This window comes from Myxocyprinus asiaticus, chromosome 31 (assembly GCF_019703515.2).
Source record: "Myxocyprinus asiaticus isolate MX2 ecotype Aquarium Trade chromosome 31, UBuf_Myxa_2, whole genome shotgun sequence".
In the NCBI taxonomy this organism is placed as follows: domain Eukaryota; kingdom Metazoa; phylum Chordata; class Actinopteri; order Cypriniformes; family Catostomidae; genus Myxocyprinus; species Myxocyprinus asiaticus.
The window spans coordinates 12,236,112-12,259,126 of NC_059374.1; the positions used below are offsets into that span (position 1 = coordinate 12,236,112).

At 37.0% G+C, this 23,015-nt stretch overlaps 1 protein-coding gene across 1 annotated transcript in view; it reads right to left on the reverse strand.

Moving 5' to 3' along the window:
- Window positions 1–489: 489 nt before the first annotated feature.
- arrb1 (arrestin, beta 1) overlaps window positions 490–23,015 on the reverse strand; it is a 58,447-nt gene continuing 35,921 nt past the window's right edge. Inside the window, exons 2-16 of the mRNA XM_051665301.1 lie at window positions 22,407–22,437; window positions 21,654–21,714; window positions 15,912–15,956; window positions 15,612–15,808; window positions 15,444–15,503; window positions 14,741–14,808; window positions 12,055–12,190; window positions 11,563–11,647; window positions 11,383–11,455; window positions 11,161–11,298; window positions 10,962–11,045; window positions 10,498–10,521; window positions 10,056–10,126; window positions 8,001–8,052; window positions 490–1,914 (exon numbers count right to left, since the gene is read on the reverse strand). Coding sequence (XP_051521261.1) covers window positions 1,803–1,914; window positions 8,001–8,052; window positions 10,056–10,126; window positions 10,498–10,521; window positions 10,962–11,045; window positions 11,161–11,298; window positions 11,383–11,455; window positions 11,563–11,647; window positions 12,055–12,190; window positions 14,741–14,808; window positions 15,444–15,503; window positions 15,612–15,808; window positions 15,912–15,956; window positions 21,654–21,714; window positions 22,407–22,437 — 1,237 coding nt within the window. The 3' untranslated portion in view covers window positions 490–1,802. The remainder of the gene's footprint in view (window positions 1,915–8,000; window positions 8,053–10,055; window positions 10,127–10,497; window positions 10,522–10,961; window positions 11,046–11,160; window positions 11,299–11,382; window positions 11,456–11,562; window positions 11,648–12,054; window positions 12,191–14,740; window positions 14,809–15,443; window positions 15,504–15,611; window positions 15,809–15,911; window positions 15,957–21,653; window positions 21,715–22,406; window positions 22,438–23,015) is intronic.

Sequence of the window (23,015 nt, forward strand, 5' to 3'; positions counted from 1 at the left end):
TTAAATGAAACAAATGACAATAAAATGCAAAGTAATCTCTTCAGTAATCAAAATACTTTTTGAATGTAACTGAATTCTAATTACCAATTATTTAATTTGTAACTGTAGTGGAATACAGTTACTTATATTTGGTATTTTAAATACATAGTCCCGTTACATGTATTCCGTTACTCCCCAACCCTGTTCTCAATTAACATACAATACACCCACAGTTTGCGGCCATACACCCCGTGATAGTGCAAAGACTCTCACCCATGGCCACTTGCATTTCCAGCACTTTAATCTAAAAAGTGAGCCAAGAAAGTTTTAGTAAAATAGTGACACCTCTTTTAAGCATGTCATGCAGTAATAGTAGACAATAATGATAAATAATTATCCATAATACAAATCATTATTGAGTTGCCATTTTATACATAAATTATTTTGATATAGTCTACTGTTTGCAAATACATACACAAAGAATATAAAGAAGAGCCACAGACTTATTTATATATACAACATAATGGTTATATATTTAATTTATTGTAATTTCTCTTACATGAATTCTTCCATACCATTTTCTTTTGACACATTATTTAAATAATCAATGTTTATTTATTTATTGTTTGTGGTTCATTCCACTCAGAGAAATTATAACATTTCAATTAACTGGTCAACCAATTTTGTTTTCTTTTTCTATTCTTTTCTTTTCTTACTTTCTTTTTACAAAATTTTTCATTCACAAAACATACAAATTATTGACATGTTTCATGCATTAAGTCAAGGCCTCATTCATATAATATCATCTTTGCAATGTATAAATGGATACATTTCCAGACACATTTAATCTGATTTGAGTAGTTCTCCAGCTCAGGGATTTGCTGGAAAAGTCTAGAAGAGTTGGACAATTATGCAATTGTCCATAGAAGATTTAAGGATACTTTACTTTGTTCATAATATACAGTAGGAAGAGTAATTGGAATGTTTGTAGCACATGTCTATTCATAGGTGTTCTTTTTGAAAAGCTTCAAATTATGTAAAAATATCCTATAGCAATATATAATCCCTCAAATGTATATAGGTATGGTTTATAATTGATTTCATAGAAAACCATTGCAACAAACTATTGAATATTGTTAAGAGGAAAAAAAATATACTTGTTGGATTGTGACTTGTAGTCTTATTATCAGTAGTGTGTCCATGTCTTTTGTTAGGCAATACAGATAATTTTCCCTGAAAAAGTAAAAAAAAAAAAAAAAAGAAAAACTATTTTTAGTCAACATCTGCAATGACTAATTCAAAAACGTACTAAAAGTTCAGTGGGGGATGATACATTATAAAGGTTATTAAATTTGGCAGCTTTTATAATAAACATACTAAATCCAAATCCTTTTACAGTAATTAAAACAGAACAAATTCCATTAATTATGTTTTCAATACTAAGTCACGCCTTTCAAACTCCTCTGTTCTAATCAAAGGAAGAATCTATAAAACAAAGCAACAACAAAGGCATGCTACCACTGACGTTTAATTTAGCTATGATGAAAAGCCTTTGCCTCAACCTCAAAAGACCCTCAAATATAAGAGGCACTCAGTGGTTGGTCTATCAGCTAAAACCTTACCTTCTAATCGCTTTGACGACAAGGTCACATTTTTCTACACTTAAGTTTTATTTTACACCCTTTCAGGATGGAAGAGAAGAATGTGAACAAGAACACTACAACTGCACCAATGTGAGTGTGTTAAAGGGTGTCCCACTTTTCCAGGTTATCTCAAAAGGGTCTCTTATATGTCATAACACAGTAAACACTCAAATGTTTTGTCTATCTGTCATTCAGCTTGGGCGAATCGGCACCCTCCTCATCTTCATCTTTGTCGTCTTTTGGCCCGATCAGTCGTTGTCGAGCGAAGTCCTCAAAGATGATGTCATCGTCACTAGGGACAAACAGTAGAAAACATTTACTTTTTTCCCCTTAAAATCACGTTTGTTCTGTTTATTACTAGCTTCTTCTTTTTTTCATATTAGATATAGACCAATAATAAGTTTGAAACAGATATTCACACTTTTCTTTTACAGTAAATAGGTTATCAGTTTTTTGATAATGTATACCAATAAATGGCAATATTTGGTAAAGAACAGCATCCATCAATGGTATTACACCACTGTGAGTTCAACAGGAAACAACAGAATTCACAGTTAAAGTTACTTCTTTCTTCTGCATTTCATTCTTAGGGCCATTTTTTACATTTATGAGAGAAATTTTCTAAATATACACTGATGAGCCAGAACATTATGACAACTCACAGGTGAAGCGAATAACATTGATCATCTTCTAACAAGGCCACAAGTCAAGCTCTGTGTAGATTAGATGGTAAGCGAAAAATCAGTTCTGGTAGTCAACATGTTGAATGCAGGAGAAATGGGCAGGAGTAAAGGCTTGAGTGACTTTGACAAGGGACATATTGTTATGGCCAGACGACTGGGTCAGAGCATCTCTGAAATGGCGAGTCTTGTGGGGTGCTCCCGGTCAGCATTGGTGAGTACCTATCGACAGTGATCTGAGCAGGGACAAACCACAAATCAGCGACAGGTTGTTGGGTGCCCAAGGCTCATCGTTGCACGAGGGCAATGTAGGCTATCCCGTCTGGTTCGAACCGACAGAAGGTCTACTGTGGCACAAGTCACAGAAAATGTTAATGATGGTTATGGGAGGAATGAGTCACAACACACAGTGCACCGCACCCTGCTGCGTATGGGGCTGCATAGCCACAGACTGGTCAGAGTGCCCATGATGACCCTTGTCCACCATCAAAAACGCCTACAATGGGCACTCGAGCATCTGAACTGGACCTTGGAGCAGTTGAAGAAGGTCACATCACATGGACGGCCGTGTATGTGTGCGCCGTTTACCTGGGGAAGTGATGACACCAGGATGCACTGTGGGAAGACGACAAGCCGGTGGAGGGAGTGTGATGCTCTGGGCAATGTTCTGCTGGTAAACCCTGGGTCCATTCATGTGGATGTCAATTTGAAATCTGTCCCCTACCTAAACATCATGGCAGACCAGGTACACCCCTTCATGTTAATGGTATTCCCTGAAGGCAATGGCCTTTTTCAGCAGGATAATGCACCATGCCACACTGCACACATTGTTCGGGAATGTTTTGAGGAACATGATGAAGAGTTCAAGATGTTGCCCTGGCCTTCAAATTCCCCAGATCTCAATCCAATTGAGCATCTGTGGGATGTGCTGGAGCAACAAGTCTGATCCACGGGGGCTCCACCTCGCAAATGCAGGATTTGAAGGATCTGCTGCTATGTCTTGATGCCAGATACCACAGGACACCTTTAGTGGTCTTGTAGAGTCCATACCTCGGTGGGTTGGTGGTGGTTTGGCGGCACGTTGAGGACCAACAGCATATTAGTCAGGTGGTCATAATGTTTTGACCACGTCTTTTTTGGTTAAATGGTTAAATTTAACCAATTCATTAACATAAGAAAAAAATGCATAACTAGGCCTAGAACTGAATACTGAGACCTATATTAGATGTTACAAATAAAAAACAGTGGAATTCATTATAGGGGCATTTTTTTCACTATTAGCGGCGTTTGTCCCTGTGCCCCATTCATTCTCAAGTGAGAAATGCATAGCATTCTAAGCTTAACAGTTAGGCCCCCAAAAAAGATGAAAATACATTTGCAACAATTTAAATCACAAAACAAAATAGCAAAATTATTTTGCATTGTTATTAATATTGTTGTTATTTTTATTATAATTTCACCCTTAAATGCATGGGTGTTTCGCCATACATTATTACATACTCGTGTTTTTAGAGACCCGACACATATATCTATCACAAATGGATCTATAAAATGCCCAGATAATGTAAAATTATAAAAATAAAAAAAATCAAGACAATTAGAAAATATAAGAATATAATATACTCTGATATGTTTTGATGTTTTATTTTTCAAATATCAAAAAGATGATGCAACAAATCTAGAATAGGATTCATTACTTCCACACTGAAATTTTATGAGACACAACTGGCTGTCAAACACATACTGAGCTACACATAACACATAATCTACACATAACCTACACATATGTATTTTCTCAGGCACTTTTTGAGTTTAACCCTCATGGGTCGACGGACACGTCGGCGCGTCCTGCTGGATTTTTTCCTCATAACAGCGGAAACAACTTAAAATACATTTTTGGGCATACAGATAAGTGTAAGACATCATTAGAGACTATAAAAGGTCTACTTTTATTTGTGTACACTCACAATAACAACAAAACCTTGTGCTTTTGTAAAATAAAGAAAATAAACAGGGTGCACTTTCAGCCGTCTCTGTCTCCGCGAGCATCTTTCTGAAACATGTCACAAAAATGAACTGAAACTCCGCGAATACTTATCACACAAACATGAAACATATGTCTAAAGAAAGCTTAAAATGTCTACTTTTAAATAAAACAATTAAAATGTAAAAAAATATTCTCCTGCAATGTAATTTGTATGAAACAAAGCAATGTACAGTTTCTCCTGGCTCAGCTCATTATCGCTAATGTGACCACACCCAGCAGCAGAGCACGCTATTCATACGGTAATGTGCTGAGGCAATCAATGCAAATGGTAAACGCCCCCAATAGTGCCTTAAAAAGCATCAAGTTCATTCACTTTCTTGCGCGTTTGGAAGATGGCACACTACACAGGTGAGGAAGAGTTCACATAAGAGCGGGACTCCGATGAACGTTTGCATTTTGAAGAGCGACTTGATCCAGCCGAGGATACAATTTCGGATGAGTAAGTCATTTAGTTTTACTTACATATTAGTTGACATGTATTTTATATAAACATGTACATATTTTACTAGTTGGACTATTTCCAGACTTGCCATCCAGTATTCAGTGTATTGAAATTTGAAATATGTCCTCATAATTGTTGTTTCAGTTAAAGCAGGTATTTAAATTGTATGCTGTATGATATAAATATGATATGTAATATGATATAAAAATAATGATGAAGTAATGATGCTGAAAATTCAGTTTAGATCACAGGAATAAATTGCATTTTACAATATATTCAAATAGAAAAAAGTTATTTTAAATTGTAAAAATATTTCATAATATCACTGTTTTTGCTGTATATTGGATCAAATAAATGCAGCCTTGGTCAGCAGAATATTTTTCTTTTAATACATTAAAAAATCTTACCAATCTAAAACTTTTAAATGGTAGTGTGGGTCTAAAGTTTTTAAGTAAAGTCTTTATGTAAAGAAAATGTATAGTCAGATTATTTCTTTTAACTTCAACTTGATTTTGTGAATAAACTACAAACAATACATTCAATCATTAAGTCTCCTCACATTCATTCTCTTTCAGTCACATTCCTCATTCATAGGCCCAGGGGAGGGGTCTTTGTCTCCTCAGGTGTGAATCACATCAATATTCATGATCATTCATGCCTCCTCGCATATGGCCTTTCTAACACTAAAAGTGTCTTACAAAAGTTAAATGACTATATTGTTTTGTATGAATGAGTGATCAGGATGGTTTTCACATCATTTTTGTCGTAAAAACTCTAGGCTACAAGATACAGTTCTCAAAAGTCTTGTGAACAAATGTTTAGTATGTGTTATATGGCCTGATTTCAGTGACTTAACATTTTTGTTTTTTCAAAACCACGCATAAATGTTATTTTCTCAAAAATACAAACATGTACATACATGTAGTTCACATTATTGTAGTCCAGTTTATGCTGAATACAGTGTTATCAGACTTTAGCTATTAATATGCTTTTAAGCAACTGAAAAAATGCACAAATATCAAGGCATCTCAAAACTTCTCCAGGGCCCAAAACACCCTCAGACCCCAGAGGTTTAAATAGATGCACAACTTACATAATTTCAATAGTACACCCAAATGGCAGAAGCCAAATCATGCTGTTCAAGTGTTACACTTGCTATAGTTTACTTTCACATTTCTTCTTCATCAAATAGCAATGTCAAATGTAAATCAAGTCAATTAATGACACATCAGTGCCACCTAAAGTAAGAAATAGCATGTATAATATGTATTTGTACACGCATATGGAATACTGATAAATCACCATGGTCATACAGAAAATTAACGTGATATAGCAGTCATTTGTATGAATATAGTACTCATTTGCCTTGTAATAAACAAAGAAATATGTATCCTGTGATTAAAAATTATATAGATATGAAATAATCATATAAAAAAACAACACTACATAAATAGGGTATTTAATGGCGCTATACACTTTTGTTTTTTGTCATTTTTCCTCTCTCATTTTTTGTATTTTATTTTTATTTTTTATTTTTTTTGTTACACTATTCAGAAGAGAAAGATTTAGGAAAACTAAAGAGGCGTGGGCATAACTCCAAAAAAAATGGATGAAGTACAGGGGGGTAAAATGAGGTCCCAGGTCACAAAAGACCTTTTTTTTTTTTCATCCAATTTGGAATGCCCAATTCCCAATGCGCTTTTTTAAGTCCTTGTGGTTGTGTAGTGATTCATCTCAATCTGGGTGGCAGAGGATGAATCCCAGCTGCCTCTGTGTCTGAGACTGTCAACCTGCACATCTTATCATGTGTCTTGTTGAGCATGTTGCCACAGAGACATAGCATGTGTGGAGGCTCCACTGCAGCATCCATGCTCAACTCACCATGCACCCCACTGAGAGCAAACCACATTATAGCGACCACAAGGAGGTTACCCCATGTGACTCTACCCTGCCTAGCAACTGGGCCAATTTGGTTGCTTAGGAGACCTGGCTGGAGTCACTCAGCATGCCCTGGGATTTGAACTAGCGAACTAATGAACTCCAGGGGTGGTAGCCAGCATCTTTACCACTGAGCTACTCATGCCCCCTATTTAGCTATTATTGAGTAAAAACAAATAAAACATTATTGCATATCTTCATCTGACCAAAAAAACTGACATCGGTATCCATTGTAAACAATATTGGTCAATCTCTATTTGTAATTTATAAAAGAGGTTGAATTTGCCATTAAGCATATGATTTTATAATGTACAGACAGCTGTCTATAAATCAATAATTACTCTCTGCATCTTTCCTTAGTTTTGATTTAAAACTAAACTTGAAAGTAATTTTAAGTTTGGACTGATAATGTTTCTTTTTTTAAATTCCTGCGAAAGCATGTGACTAGGCAAAAAATTCATTTTGTACTGCTATTGGAGAAAAAGTTGACTAAATAATTAACCATAACCATAATTCAGAATATATACCAGACCAATATGGTCACACAGGAGGTCGGCATGTTGTTTCCGATAGTTCCAATATGTTAGGATCGGTGACATTATGCCAACTCACGGACCGCCTTCATGTCCTCACAGACATGTCTGCAACGGCTCCTACTCAATTGCTTTCCCCTGTGGCGCACCCAGAAGCATGTTGCATCTGGATGTGTATCACATAAGTGAGGAACACCGAGGATCAAATCCCGTTGTGGTCAGCGAGTAATCGCGATCGCATAATCAGTGACAGCCGCGATACAGATGTTGCATTTTCACATTTAACATTACATTTTTCATACATTAATGGTTAAGGTTAGGTATAGGTTTGGGTTGTAGATTTTATAAAACAGTCATTCCTCATATGTGCCTGTACAGCAGAAAACAACTCGCTTCGCGAACATTACACCCAGAAGATGGCACTCACACGTGACCATACGCTCAAGAACATTTATCGCTTTGGCCACATGGGGCAGCGTTCTGAATTTCAGTAAGTATATGCCGATTTTAGATAAAGAAAATTCTACCTACTCTTTCTGATCTCATTGTGAGATCAGTCTGACCTGACATATACCACAAAGTTTTTGCTGGAGAAATTTAAACCAGAAACATAGCATGACAAAATGTCCAATTGGAATAACTGTGCAATCTGAGAGCTTCTCATAACTGAAAAACCACATAGCTCCAGGCAGATTAGCAAGTCATTATCATGTCTAATAAAAAAGATAAAAGACTTACTTTGTGTCAAATTCAATGAGGTTTGTATCGATGGGGGCATCGTTTTCTGGAACTGGAACAGAAAATTATTTTTAGATAATGTCTTAAACTGAATTTCTGATTTTGGAAATGTCTTAATTTAAATTAAAGAAACTTTATTTAAACAAAGGGGGGAAAAGGTGTCTGCACATAAAGATGTTTTGATTTGTCAAATGTATATATTTTTTTACTTCAGAATTGGCAAAATTTCGGCAGGAATGTTTTGGGTTAAATACAAGCTAAGCTCTATTGAAAGGATATGTGACATGCTGTTGATTACCAAAGAAAATAACTCTGACTCGTCCCTCAGTTTGTAAAAACAAGCAAAAATCGCAGAAATGCACAGTTGGCTATTGGCAATACATAGCACTGGGGTAATCGTTAAAATACACACTGTTTCGAATGTATAGCCATAAGACTTATACACATTAACATGAGATTTGTACTTACCTTGTCTGTGTAAAGTTATACGTAATGGACTACTTGCACGGAGCCTCATGACATAGGTTATATACGTTTGATTTATTATTCAGGAGCTGTGTGTAGCTACATTTGGAAAGGATAAAAATTAATTTAGAGGCAAATTTTAGCAAATCATGAATTTGAGATCAGTCACATTAACGCCAAAAACATGGTATATTGTTTTAATGAACTAAAAGCCCTAAAAAGTAGAAATAATTTGCCTTCCCATGAATAAACCTCTGCATGTACAATAGATGCGTACAGTAGATGTGCTGAACGCTATAACCGGAAATGCCTGAGCTGCATGACGTAGAACGTGGAAGCAGTTGTGCAAGTAGTCAATTTTTCAACTCCATTCATGACTATGAAAAGCCCAATTGTAACCTTAAGGAGCTATTTCTAGGTGATCTAACCCTTAAAAAGGGTTTTGTTGCTGTAATCTAAATCTAATGTATTCATGTTGCTTCAGTGATTTTAAAGGAATATTCGGGGTTCAATACAAGTTAAGCTCAATCAGTAGCATTTGTGGCATAATGTTTATTCTTCAAAAATCTGGGTTACAGTGAGGCACTTACATTGGACGTGAATGGGGCCAATCTGTAAACATTAAAAATACTCACTGTTTCAAAAGTATAGCCACAAGGTGTAAACAATATATGTGTTAACATGGTTTTAGTGTGATCAAAATCACTTACTAACCTTTTCTGTGTAAAGTTATCTCCTATTTTATGACTTTGTTGCCATGGCTATGAAATGTCGTAAGCCCTAAAACAACCATATAAAAGATGATTTAAACAACTTTACTGCTCAGAAAATACACACGTTTTAACAGAAGAATACATGTGTTTTAATAAAATTATAAGCTTCATGTTTCTACCTTTAAACCCACCAACAATTGGCCCATTCACTTCCATTGTAAGTGTCTTACTGTAACCTCGATATTTGCTTTTTTAAAGAAAAGGGCTGAGTCGAAATTATTTTTGAGGTAATTAACATTATGCCACAAATGCTGCAATTCAGCTAAACTTGTTCTGAACCCGGAATATTCCTTTAAATAATATTTTTCAAACAAGTTCATTTTAATGTTCCCTCATGAAGTACATTTTTAGGTTAACCTTTTTTCAGTGTACATAGAGAAAAATCCACCCACAGGAATTATGTCAGGTACCAATAACCAGAAGGCAATTTGCCTATAACACTTGCCCCTTTCACTTTCATAGTAAGTGCATTACATAAGTGCAAACACAATTTTAGATAGTTTTTACAAACAGAGGGACAACAAGTTTAATTATTTTCTGTGTAAATCGATAGCATGTAATAGATGCTATTCATAGTTCAACTAGTTTTGAACCTGGAATATTCATTTAATGTGCTATTACAATTAATATCCGTATAGTCTTTTCTACAACAACCTGTAACACGGGACTGCAGTATTAACATTTACTGATTTAACATCTTAATATCACATGCTCTATTAGCATGAAAATATCAAAGTGACACACCTGCTAAAAACAAATCATAGGTTTTAACTAGTTCAGCGATATGGAAACAGATCAAAGGCATTCAGGCACACACCATCTCTGTAGATCGATTCCTCCAGTGGTTTGGGATGCATTAATGTAAAGGGGAGCTCAACAGAAACATCACTGGATATAGAAACACAAAGCATGAGAGTAAGACATCAAGTGAATATGATAATAAACCCTACCCTTAAATAATGAACTTTGCCCAACCCTCAGTCTCATTACTCATGATGTGCTGCTAATAGAGTGCTGAAACCAACAGCCTAAAAGTATCAGCACAAGTGGTCCTGTAATTGGTATCTAAGCCTGTTTGTATATCTGGCCAAAAGCTTGGCCATTTAGGAATCTTTAATGTGTACAATTGAATCTGACATCACTGACAGTTGGCACAACGCATACAGTCTTTTCAGTATATGGTCAGTCAATGAAATTCACCAAATCAAGGTTTAAACAAAAACACACAATTTCTGGAATATACATCAAGATCACAGTACCTTGAGGCGAGATCTCCCAGCAGCCTGAAAACAGGCATTTAAAAAAAAAAGGAAAAAAAAAGAGATCAATTGTTTTTAATAAGTCCACAGTATGTGTAAATGGTGAGCTTTTAAATTGGAGTGTGAAAAATGCCACAGAGTTGAAGAGGTTAAACTTGTTCTTACTAGTTACTGTCATTTGTTTAACCTTAATGTAATCGTATTACAATAGATCATCAAAATGATTTATCAAAACATTTACTCAGCCTCATGTCATTCTAAACCCATATAAAGTTCTTTCTTTCATGGAACACAACAATAAAAGTTTTGAAGAATGTTCAAAATGCTCTCTTCCGTTCAGTTGTACTTGGACATTCTGCTATAAATAACTCTTTGTGTTCCACAGAAGAAAGTAAGTCATAAGGGTTTGGAATGACATAAGGGTGAATAAATGATGACATAATTTAATCAAACTACAAACTTACCCTCCACGAGAAACAACAAGCTTCACCTTCACTTTATAAGACACAATGATGCCCAGAATTTCCTTATTGGCTCCCTCTCTTAACCTTTAGAGACAATAAGGTCATTGAGATGTGAATGTATAGACCCCCCAAAAAACCTAGTCACCCATCACACAATCCAAAAGCTATGTTCAAATGAAAAATGAGAGATTGTACTTACAATGTACTCGAGGCTAAATTTGTGTCTTCGTGTTTGAGCTTGCCATCCAAAGCCAAGCCGCGTTTCTCTCGGTTGTTCACAAGAAAAGGGGTAAGAGTGTATACTTTACAAAATGTTGAACTGGGTGCCACAATATCACTAGAAAAGGACACAAAACAGTGAGTAGAATAAGCCAGACTGTGTTCTTATACTGGTGCTTAGTGTTTAGTATACAGTACATACTCTGTTTCCTCTGTTGCCACTGGACACTTGTACTGGGCAGTGTTGAAGAGACAAATATCTGCATATTGACGCACTGCAATAATCAATAACATAAATAAGAAGTGTTATTTTCAACAGGTTTTTAACAAAAAAATTATAAATATATAAAATGTGTCCATTCACTATAAATGATTGAATAACCTGAAATCTTTATTTTTTTTACTGTCTTGTTTGTGTTGTTTGTGACATGGACATTGACACTGATTGGTTCACCATGATAGTAAATCTGAAAGACAACAAACAACAACAAAAAAGGGTTAATGGCAGCTAGTACCTCTGTGTTTCAGAAGAAAGACTTATTCTGGAGGTCTGTCATTATCTATTCCTGACAAATTAACTCGCATGTTCTGCTCAGTGTTCGACGGATAACTCAAAATCAGATTGATAGTTCATGACTTTTAACAATTTTTTGGTAAAAACCTTATTGTGAAGTGTTTCCCATTATCACATAGCCTACTATTCATTACATTGCACCTGTAGCATTCTAGTTGCAATGCTCTACATTTACCACTAGATGTACTCATTGTCATTGTCTTGATTAGTAATCGTTAGACTCCTACTAATATTGTCTTCCCACAATAGTAAGGTGTTTAGAAGCTTCTCATGGCCAGCTGAGGAACCAGATGGTCTCACCTCTTTGTCAAGGGAGGCTTCCAGGTGTAAAGGTTTGTCCGACATGAGAAACTGCCTCGTGGTCTCAGCCATTGGCTGTGGGCCCGGCTTCTCTGGAGCGTATTGCACTTTTCTGATAACAAGACGCACTGAATTCCTGTATTAGGGCCAAGAATGAGAGAAACATGCTATATTTTGTGACATTTAATTAGGTAAAAACTAGATTGTTACAGTAATGTGAGAGTGGTACTTCATGAACAACTCCAGCCATAATGCAAGGGTGTTGTGAGTGGTAGCCAGGGTGTTACTATGACGTTGCCAAGGTGTTTTGAGGGTTCTTGGTGCATTTCTATACAGTTGCTATGTGTTATGCAGTTTTTCCATGCAGGGAAAACTGGATTGATCCAGTTGAAACTGTGCGCGAAAGGTGTTTACACAGGAATTGCTTCTAAATTAAGTTAAAACTGCTCATTTAGAGAAGTGAGTGAAATGGTGGCGTAATCAGACAAGTTTTTTAAGGTGAATGTTAGATGGAGGTTTTAATGAGTAAAACATACCTCCCTAACCTAAAACTTCAACCTAAACCTAACCAATACTGTCCAAAAAACAAATGAGAGGTAAACAAAACAGACATCCTTACCCTTAAACAATGCCTTATCATAATCCAAAACAAAATGCAAAATGAAAAAAACATTTTCGAAGCAACAATGTCATGCGTCAGTTTGCATGTTTGGCTGAGCTCAAACCACGGTCTTCCTAACCCAAAGTGCAACACTCCATCAAGTGAGCTACCATGGAAGCTTATCACATTGGAATGCGTGTTTAAATGTTGGTGAGTCTAAAATACAAGCATTGAAATGTATTGTTTTTCAAATTATGCTTTATAGTACAAGTATTTTGATATGATAACATAGCAGTAGGGGTCGACCGTTTATCAGCCTGGTCGATAATCGGATCCGATATTCATAATTTTTCTAATCATTGGAAAAATGATTTTGTCTGATCTGATTGCCAATTAAATACATACACTTTAAAATGCGCTCTGTTGGCTCTGAAGCCACCGCCTCTCTCTGAAAGGCTACTGCTTGTAGTCTGGCTCAATGTCCCACCCACAGTATTATCGGATTGGTTATATGTCACAAGTAAATTGCCAGTCAACACTCTACTCCGTATTCATGGGGGAGAGGTGGGAAAGAGGAAACCAGCAAGAGAAAGATGCATCACTGAGAGGACATGCTGTGTTCAAAGGTAAGAATGCAGATACTTAAGTTACAATAAACATCACAATACTCTCTGCTGAAGTTTCAATAAACATCACAAACATCATAATCCTTTTCTATGATGACAATACCCAGTTTCAATTTTTTTGGGGAGGCTAAAGGTACTCCACTGAAAATGCCTGAACTTGTTATGTTTGGGTGTAGCAAACTAGCAGGAAAAAAGAGACATTGGTAAGCAACTTTTCAGGAAACCCCGTTTAATAAAGGGCAAAACTGATAAGGGGTTTACAGGTTAAATATAATTTGTTACCATACCACGAATGTTAGCTATCTCTAGTTGCATTAGCACTGACGTTACACAAAATGCCACTGTATAAACAAACTCAGTGAACGGTAGCGCTATCTTTTACTGCAACGGAGTTCATTATGCAGGGCCTAGGGCAGCAAAGATAAGGACTGATTTAACGGAGTACTAAACTGTATGAGTTGGTGTTTTCACATGTTATAGCTGATGATGGCATTAATAGTGGTAGCTAGCTAACCAACATTAGGAGGTTTAGCAAACGTAACGTCGACTTAGCCTGCATTAAATCTTTCACCTCTGTTGTGAATAAAATACCTTTGCCCTTTCTGCACTTGACTAAAGGGGCTAGCTAGCAAGCTAAATGAAGTGTCAACTCTAATAACGATGAGTCTCGTCTGTTATCACGTGTTAATACATAATACTTTGGGGAGCTGTTTAGTTCATTCTTTTTATATATTTAAAGTTTCAGTTCAAAAGAAATGCTGCTACGAGCTCCCTCCACTTAATTTTTGAAAAAATAATGTTGATATGTTGTTTTCCAGTATTTTTCAAAAGATTATATTGAAATGTTCTGTTTTGCAGTATTTCATGAAACATATGTTCATAGGCGTTTTGTAACGTTTTGTGTAAATTTTGACACAAAAATTTACATTTTTACTGCAAATGTATATTGGCCCCCAATATCGGTTATCGGTCTCCTTTATTACTAATAATCAGTATCGCCCCTGAAAAAATCATATCGGTCGACCCCTACATAGCAGTGTGTGAGTAATAGTGTGAAAAGTGTTTATAAAGTAATAATCAGCTGTTGTACTCATGACTTGTGTGAAAAAGAATAAAATGCACGGTTGTTGTAGCACCTTTAGTGTAAATTTAACCAGGAAACTGTGGTGAAACGTAGAAAGCAGCACTTTAAAGTCAGTTTGCATAAATGTAGTTAGGTAGGTTGGTGAAATCAATGAGCTTTCAAATGAAAATGTATTCGTGTGGACATGGCCTTAGACTTGGGGGGTTATAGAAATCACAAATCAGTTTGTCTTGTTTGCCCTGCACATTCCATTAAGATTTCGCTTTCCTTTGTTGTGAATATGCAGTTTCACATCTAAAATCTAAATCTAAAAATGCAGTTTGTGTGTTGCTCTATGTCAGTTACGCAGTTGGGTGCATTTGTGAAAAGCTGTACCTTTTGTGAATTTTTTCTTCAACATTTTCTGCACAGAATGCTTTGACTTCAAAGTCGACCCCACAGGCCTTTACAGATGAGAGAAAAGGGAAATTCAAGTCTCTTACACTTAATTGTTTTCAAACCTACATCATTAAATACTGTACATACAGTACTGTGCAAAAGTCTTAGGCACATAAGATGTTTCACAAAAGCATTTGTCTTAAGATAGTTATGTATATTTTCAACTTTAGTGTGTCAATAGGAAATATTAATTTTAGACTCCCAAACATTACTTTTGTAAATAGAATAGATTAGAATAGAAGAACAGGGAGCCCTACAACAGACAGCATGGCCCCCACAGACCCCCTACTGAACATCAAGTCAGTCTGGGATTAACTGAAGAGATAGAAGCAACTGAGACAGCCTAAACAGTTATAAGAACTGTGGCAAATTCTCCAAGAAGCTTGAAACATCCTTTCTGCCAACAACCAAGAAAAACTGTGTCTAGGAGTACCTAGGAGAATTGGTGATGTTTTGAAGGCAAAAGTGGTCACATCAAATATTGATTTAGCTTTTTTTAAGTTTACTGAACTTTGTATGACATTAATTGATAAATGACAACTATTTATGGCATTATTTTTGAAGACATCCTTACTATGCAACATTTTTCACCAGTGCCTAAGACTTTTGCATAGTACTGTATATTTGAAGGAAAATTTACCTTCCCTGTATCTTCTGGTCCTGGCTGTAACGTAACAGAACAGGGGAGGTTCGGGGGAATCTGTGAAAAAAGGTTTGACATTTAAACTGGAGATCTGACAAAGAGACCACATAATCGCTGTAGAGGATGATTGTGTTATAAAATAAAGGAAAAAGTAAGAAGATTTACCTCAAAGGTGAAGGGGTAAGCATGCTCTCCAAGCTTTTTTATCAGTCGCTCTTGTAGACGTGTCAAGTTCTTTTTCTCCTCGGGCACAGGAGGAAATGCCTGGATGTTGGCCACAAAGAGGTCCTTTCGAAACGTCAAGCCAAGAACATCCAAATCCTCCCGTCCATAGCGGAAGGCACACGTCAGTGTCACAAAAACTGGGTGAATGAAAAAGACAGCAAGGACACTTAGCATTAGTTCTGCATCATAACTGTCTGTTGGTTATCTTATGCAAAAATGCTGTCTTAAAATCGTCCTCACCTTTTCTCTCCTTTAAGTATTCTGGATCAATTAAAACCACGCCATCTGCAATAGGAAAGAGATACAACAGGTAAAAAGCCAAGTGCAAACCTGTTCGGATTAGAAAATGTGATTTTTTTTAAATGGATAGTTCACCCAAAATTAAAAATGATGTCATCATTCAATCACCCTCATGTTGTTCCAAATCTATGTAACCTTTTCTCTCTTTCATGGAACATAAACATTATATTTATTTTTAGAATATCCTGGCATCATAATGAAAGTAAAAGGGAACAGTGCCTGACAAGCTCCAAAATGACCAAAAAGCACTATAAACTGGGTAGATTTGAATACAGCTGCTTCTTATAGGGGAAAGGGGAAGAGGAACAGTAGTCTAGCGCATATGCAAAAATATGTCATACTGTATGTTATCCTATCTTTCTAAGGACTTTGCGTATGCTCACCTGAAATGAATAATGGTACTTATAGCCGCCAGAACAAAGAGTAGACTTTTGACCTGTAACTTTTCAAACTACTGAGGTGATGCTGCAGCACCATTGAAAAAATTGTGATATTTTTATTTAAAAAATCAACAGAGATTCTCTATCTAAAGATGTATGGAGCAGCGGGAATTAGGAGTGCTAAACTTTAGGCCCAGGCAAGATAGACAGTCCAACTCAGCTGAGCAACCAATCAGAACATTTGTTTAAGCCATGATGGGATATTTGCTAATCAATCATATTTTCCATTTCAAGAAGGGGATGGGACATTGCCCTGCAGAGTTGTCCCGCAATTACATAAAATGTAATTTCTTCTTAGTCAGTGCTTACTGCTCTCAGTGGTGCCTTTTTGTCTTGTTATCTTAAATCATTTCCATTTAAATATATTAAGCTGGCATCACACTAGCTGATTTTATGTAAGCTTCATTTACATAATCTATAGCATATATATATATATATATTTTATCCCTTTTTCTGCCCAATTTGGCTTGACCAATTCCCACTGCTTACTAGGTCCTTGTGGTGGCGCTCACCTCAGTAGTCTGAGTAGTTACATGTCTGAGATAGTCAGCCCTTGCATCTTGTCATGTGGATCGCTGTGCATGACACCGTGGAGACTCACAGCACGTGGAGGCTAATGCTATTCTCCGCGATCCACGCACTACTTACCACGTGCCCCATTGAGAACGTGAACCACTAATCGCGACCATGAGGAGGTTTCCCCATGTGACTCTACCCTCCCTAGCAACCGGGCCAATTTGGTTGCTTAGGAGACCTGACTGGAGTCACTCAGCACACCCTGGATTCGAACTCGTGACTCCAGGGGTGGGCTTCATTTACATAATCGCCAGCCAGTAGGTAAGAGATGGAATGCGCATTAGCGTCTGCGAGCGAGAGGCCGTTAATCCCTTGACCGTCAGGACTCCCTGCTGAGTTAAGGGTTCAATTCACCTGGAAAAGCACATCAAAATAGTTAGAAAAAATCTTTCTGTCATTGGGGCGGGCTCTTGCGTTCTCATCAAATGACCAATAAGCTTCTTCTTTTACTTAAAGGGGTCATGAGATGAGCAATCAAATTGTCCTTGATCTGTTGACATATAAGAGGTCATTATACTATAAAAACATACCGTAAGTTTCAGAACTGAAAACTTACTCCTTAATAGAAAAAGAGCATTTATTTAAACCAAAAACTTTCAAAAATGGCTAGTTTGGATTTTGTGAAACTTTTGACATCAGAAGGACCAAAGACATCTGCATACGACAGCCTCTTGAGCAAGACATCAATGCCTATTTTTCCTCATTGCACCCTTGGCCCCGCCAAATCACACTCAGTCAGTCACACAGGTGAAGAGGAGAGAGTTGGGCCTGTCACTGGAGATTCATCTACACCAAAGTGGACTATGTGCCTAATGTGGATTTAAATGTTTTTCTACATACGTGCACTAGATTGACGTCTTTGATTGTATTGATGCTTTTCCTCACAACACCACGTTTTAAGAACTTTTAAAAACGTGTCTTATTCTGCTGTGCCACTGACTGGGAGAAACACATACCATTTTGTGTGTAAACAAACCGGGAAAATGCAAGATGTCACTCATGTGAAGGCTAGACGTCATGCTAATCAGAACATTTTCATCAGAAATCACACTCTGCTGCATATCACCACAAATGCAGATTGTAATTTATAGTGATTCTGTCTCCAAGTGTTTTTCCTGGGGTTCTCCTACACTAAAATGACTAATGAAATGACAAAGCGGAAGCACAACAGCCTGTTTTTACGGAAAGTGGTTTATTTATTCACTGAAAGCTGCATATGGAGATATGTGTTCTATGGCAAGCCTCGAGGGGATAAATACACAATCACACATATTCACAAGGCAAAGTTACTACATGGATCAAAACTTAAATCACTCTATTACAATTGTTTATGTTTACGTGATACTAATGTTGTTATTTCGGTGAGCTGACTCTCTGTGGTAATTAAAAAGTAGGGGTGTAACCCCGCTGTCCAGGCCAAATTCCATCATTGGCTCTTATTAATCATGGCCTCCTAATAATCTCCATTCATGAATTGGCTCTGTCACTTTACTCTCTCCTCTCCACCAACAGCTGTTGTGTCGTGAGCCAACTGGCGCACTATAACTGCCGTTGCATCATCCAGGTGGATGGTGCACACTGGTGCTGGTTAAGGAGATCCCACTGTTCTCTATGCAAAGCACTTTGAGTGTAGAGTCAGAAAAGCACTACATTCAAGCACAAAATTCACCCAACACTTATTGATTCTGTCAGAGCATATTAAGGATAACTTTAAAATTTTCAGTTTATCTACACTCATTTAGCACTTTATTAGGAACACCTTGGTCCTAATAAAGTGCCAAATGTGGTCTTCTGCTGTTGTAGACTGTCTGCCACAATGTTTGGCGTGTTGTGCATTATGAGATGCTTTTCTGCTCACTACAATTGTACAGAGGGGTCATCTGAGTTACCGTAGCCTTTCTGGCCTTTTCTGTTGACCTCTCTCATCAACAAGGCAGTTACTTCTGCAGAACTGCCACTCACTGGATGTTTTTTGTTTTTGGCACCATTCTGAGTAAACTCTAGAGACTGCTGTGCGTGAAAATCCCAGGAGATCAGCAGTTACAGAAATACTCAAACCAGCCTGTCTGGCACCAACAAACATGCAATGGCCAAAATCACTGAGATCAATTTTTTTTCCCCATTCTGATGGTTGATGTGAACATTAACTGATGTATATTATATATAAAAATACACAATAAGACAAAAATATAACATATGTACACATACAAATCTGTTTTGTTTTGACATACACTAACTGAGCATTTTATTAGGAAGACCTGTACTTATTCATGCAATTATCTAATCAGCTAATCATGTGGCAGCAGTGCAGTGCATAAAATTATGCAGATATTGGTCAGAAGCTTCAGTTAATGTTCACATCAACCATCAGAATGGGGAAAAAAATTGATCTCAGTGATTTGGAGCATGGCATGATTGTTGGTGCCAGTTGGGCTGGTTTGAGTATTTCTGTAAAGCGGCAGTGAGCGGATAGTTTCAGCATTGAGCCTATTTTTGCCGCGTGGCTTACGCTGAACTCAGCGGCTCTGTGTGCAGTACAACACTAAAATAATCAGGAGATTACAGAAAAGACACAAAAGCAAATAAAATTTATTCAAGCCGAACCTATAGTACACTACAATTTACATGTCTGCATGCAAGTAAACTGAATAAAATAACTTAATAAAGGAAAGAATTAATAAACTGCCAAACATTTTGCCATTCTGTGTATATAGGTATACAGTATAGACACAACATTAACCAATCACAACCAAGTGTGCTGATAAAGATGAAGTGCACGTGACTGCCTGCTGTTGTTCTTGAAGCAGCAATAACCCCAGCTAATTATGACCTATTAAAGAAAAAATTTGGTGTAGGACCCCATAGATAATTTTATTTCCTGTGCAGAGGCGCTGCTGTTTCTCACGGAAGAGATGCGGCCAATGTGAACGTCCAACGCGACCGCCCGCTCACGCCTCGCTCAAGCCACGCTCACGAAGGATGTGTGAACCGGGCATAATATGATCCTTTGAATAAACCATAGTTCATGAGAAGCGAGTCAATTCCTACAAACACCGCTAATGTCACAGGCATTGAGACCTGCGCCAAGCATTTTATCAATGTAGCATAGCAGTAGAACATGCCCGCAAAGCACAGATAGACCTCCTAACATTGTAACATCATTGCAGAGACAAGACAGCTGCCATTTGAACACCAGCCTCACACTGCGAGGCACGGTGCGAGCGCGAGGCAAAAGTTGCGAGGCGCGGTGCGAGCGTGAGGCAAAAGTTGTGAAGCACGGTGCGAGCGCGAAGTGAAAGTGCGAGGCGATCGTTTGTGTTCTGCGACTGCTACCGGGTCCTTAAATAACATATAACGTGCAAGTAAGGGCAGCCGGTGGAGTTTCTGGTGCCTCCCTAGGGAGTTGGTGCCTTACACATACTGCATAATATGCGTATAGGGAGCGGCGGTACTGATTACTGGCTAACGGAAACCCTGCAGCTGTCTCCAAGTTTCTGTCACAGCATCTCTGTTTGATAGTGCATTAGCCAATGCAGAAGTTGGAGACATTGCTGGAAACCTACAGGTAATCTACCCATTTAATCCCACCAGCTACAATTGTGAGTTTTTGATGTATTTTGCACAGAGTTGTCAATTGTAAATGACAGTGCAGACTTTTTTGCTTGTCTGTCAAAACTCCATATAAAGAAGCAAATAAATCCTGTCATAATACACATACAACTACCATATTTTGTACATAATTTGATTTGAGTTGAGCAGTGTTCATTTTCTGTAGTTCAACTCTGTTAGGGTAGCTTTTTATCACAGTATGCCCACCTCTTCATTCACCACTACACCACTGAATAGGAAGACTTGGAATATAAAGTTGTATGGACTACTTTTATGATACTTTTATTTTATTTATTTTTTATTTTTTTCATTTTGAAGTTTGGAGTGAAATGAAAGTGATTAAATGATGACATAATTTTTGGGGGTGGAATGTTTATAAAGCAGTATAAAAGCAGTTTATACTTTAAACTCTGTGTAAGAAATCAGATTTAATTTCTACTTCAATACAGAGAACGTTTTGGTAACTCTTTGCAATACAGTGTCCATGTTGCACATAATGCATGTAATCATAATGGCTTACAGAATTAATAATGCTTACCAAGTGTATTTAGATTTTTACGTGCAGCTTTATATAGTAACTACACATTGCATGTTCTCAGTCAGTAATTACAATGTAACTACAATGTAACATGATTTCTTTAATGTAAAATGTGACTATAAGTTTAGAAAGTCACACTTTATATTAGGTGGCCTTAACTACTATGTATTAACATTAAATACATATAGGACTATGTATTCACTGTATAACTACATATTGTTCTGCAAAATGCCCACATTTGCTGCTACTGAGGTTGAGGTATGGGTAGGTTTAGGAGTAAGTGTAGGGTTAGGGTTAGGATAAGAGGTTAGAGTTAGGTTTTGGGGTAAGGGTTGGGTTAGGGGTAAAGTTAACAGTGTAACTACAAATGTAATTAAATGCAAGTACTTTAAATGTAATTTCAAAGCAACAACATGTATGTACATAATAAGTACATTTTATCAAATGGTTAAGTACATAGTAGTTAAGGCCACCCATAAAGTGGGTCTGTTTAGAACAATGATGTATCATATTGCCTACCAACTGGCTCCACAAGGTCCACGTGGTCAACAAAATCCCTCTTACCAAGGTACACAGTTAGCTGAAAAGCATAAAATTATGAATTAATTACATGAAATGCCAATTAATTAATAAAATGAACAACAATTAATCACATATCGATATGTTATGAGAAAAGCCTCCAAATGAAGAAAATTCAAAGACGTTACATTATTGTGGCAGACCAGTAAATTGTTAAGTAGATATTACAAAGGGTGGCTTTAAAAGTCAATGTATAGCATGTTTTATTTTTATATAATTGAACATCATATAGTGATATAAGCCCATATGTGTAGCTATTGTGTTGTGCTGAGTTTTGATAAAGCCTTGGCTCTTTTGCAGAAGGCTGGGTGCACTTGCTGAGTCACATGCACCTTTTTCACATTCGCCCCATGCTTGCTTCCTGCTCAAGGACTGTTGCGGTGCACCACAGGCCTCCCTGCTAACGATCAACATATAGACTCATGGCTATATGCTCACCACATAACCATTGTGAGCTGGCTTCCCATCTGTCTGGCTAACAGTGTCATAAGATATGCATTAAATCAAATTTAGGAACAAGAGATACTTTGTTGCACGATGTTTGTGGTTATTCAGTCATTACCATGTTATACCAGACTGCAGTGCTGAGAGAAATCACTGACAAAAAACCTGTGCAGTATCAGGTTCAAAAACAACTGACACTCTCACTTTATGGATAGTCATGAAAGACAGGAAAAATATGCATAATATTACCTTTCCATTAGGACTTGCCTTCTTGAAAACCCTGTGGAAAAAGAAGAGTGAAACATGAGCTGAAGACATATGCTCAATTTTAAATAAGATACAGTTACTTAAAGGTGCTGTTAGTTTTTTTTTTTTTTTTTCATACAGTCTTCCTACCACAAGACAGGTATAACTGAAATAGTGGTCAGTCCTGGGCTCTGTAATCCAAAGAGACTTAATCCCTGATAGCACACGTGCATCACCCAGACGTCTATTTGATGTGTGTTTACATCTGAAAGATGTATTTTTTAGGTTGTTTGCTCATCTGCAATGCGTCTGTAAATACTAATAGTTATCTAAAATTGTTTTAAAAAATTGTACTCAACTTAAGCTTAATATTTTACTATTCTTAGATGTTTTAATTTAATTATCGTTACTCTCTAAACCCTAAAGTTGTCATTAATGAAAACGTTTAAGTGGTCACATTTTGGAATGATAACTCAAATATATACGTTCTTTAAACTTTGGCTTTGAGTACTACTAACTCAACATTATCAAGTACAAAATTGCAGCTGTGTGGAATACCCACAAGCCCTTGTGCTTGGATAAATTATGTATGTTTGGTCAAAACAACAGAAT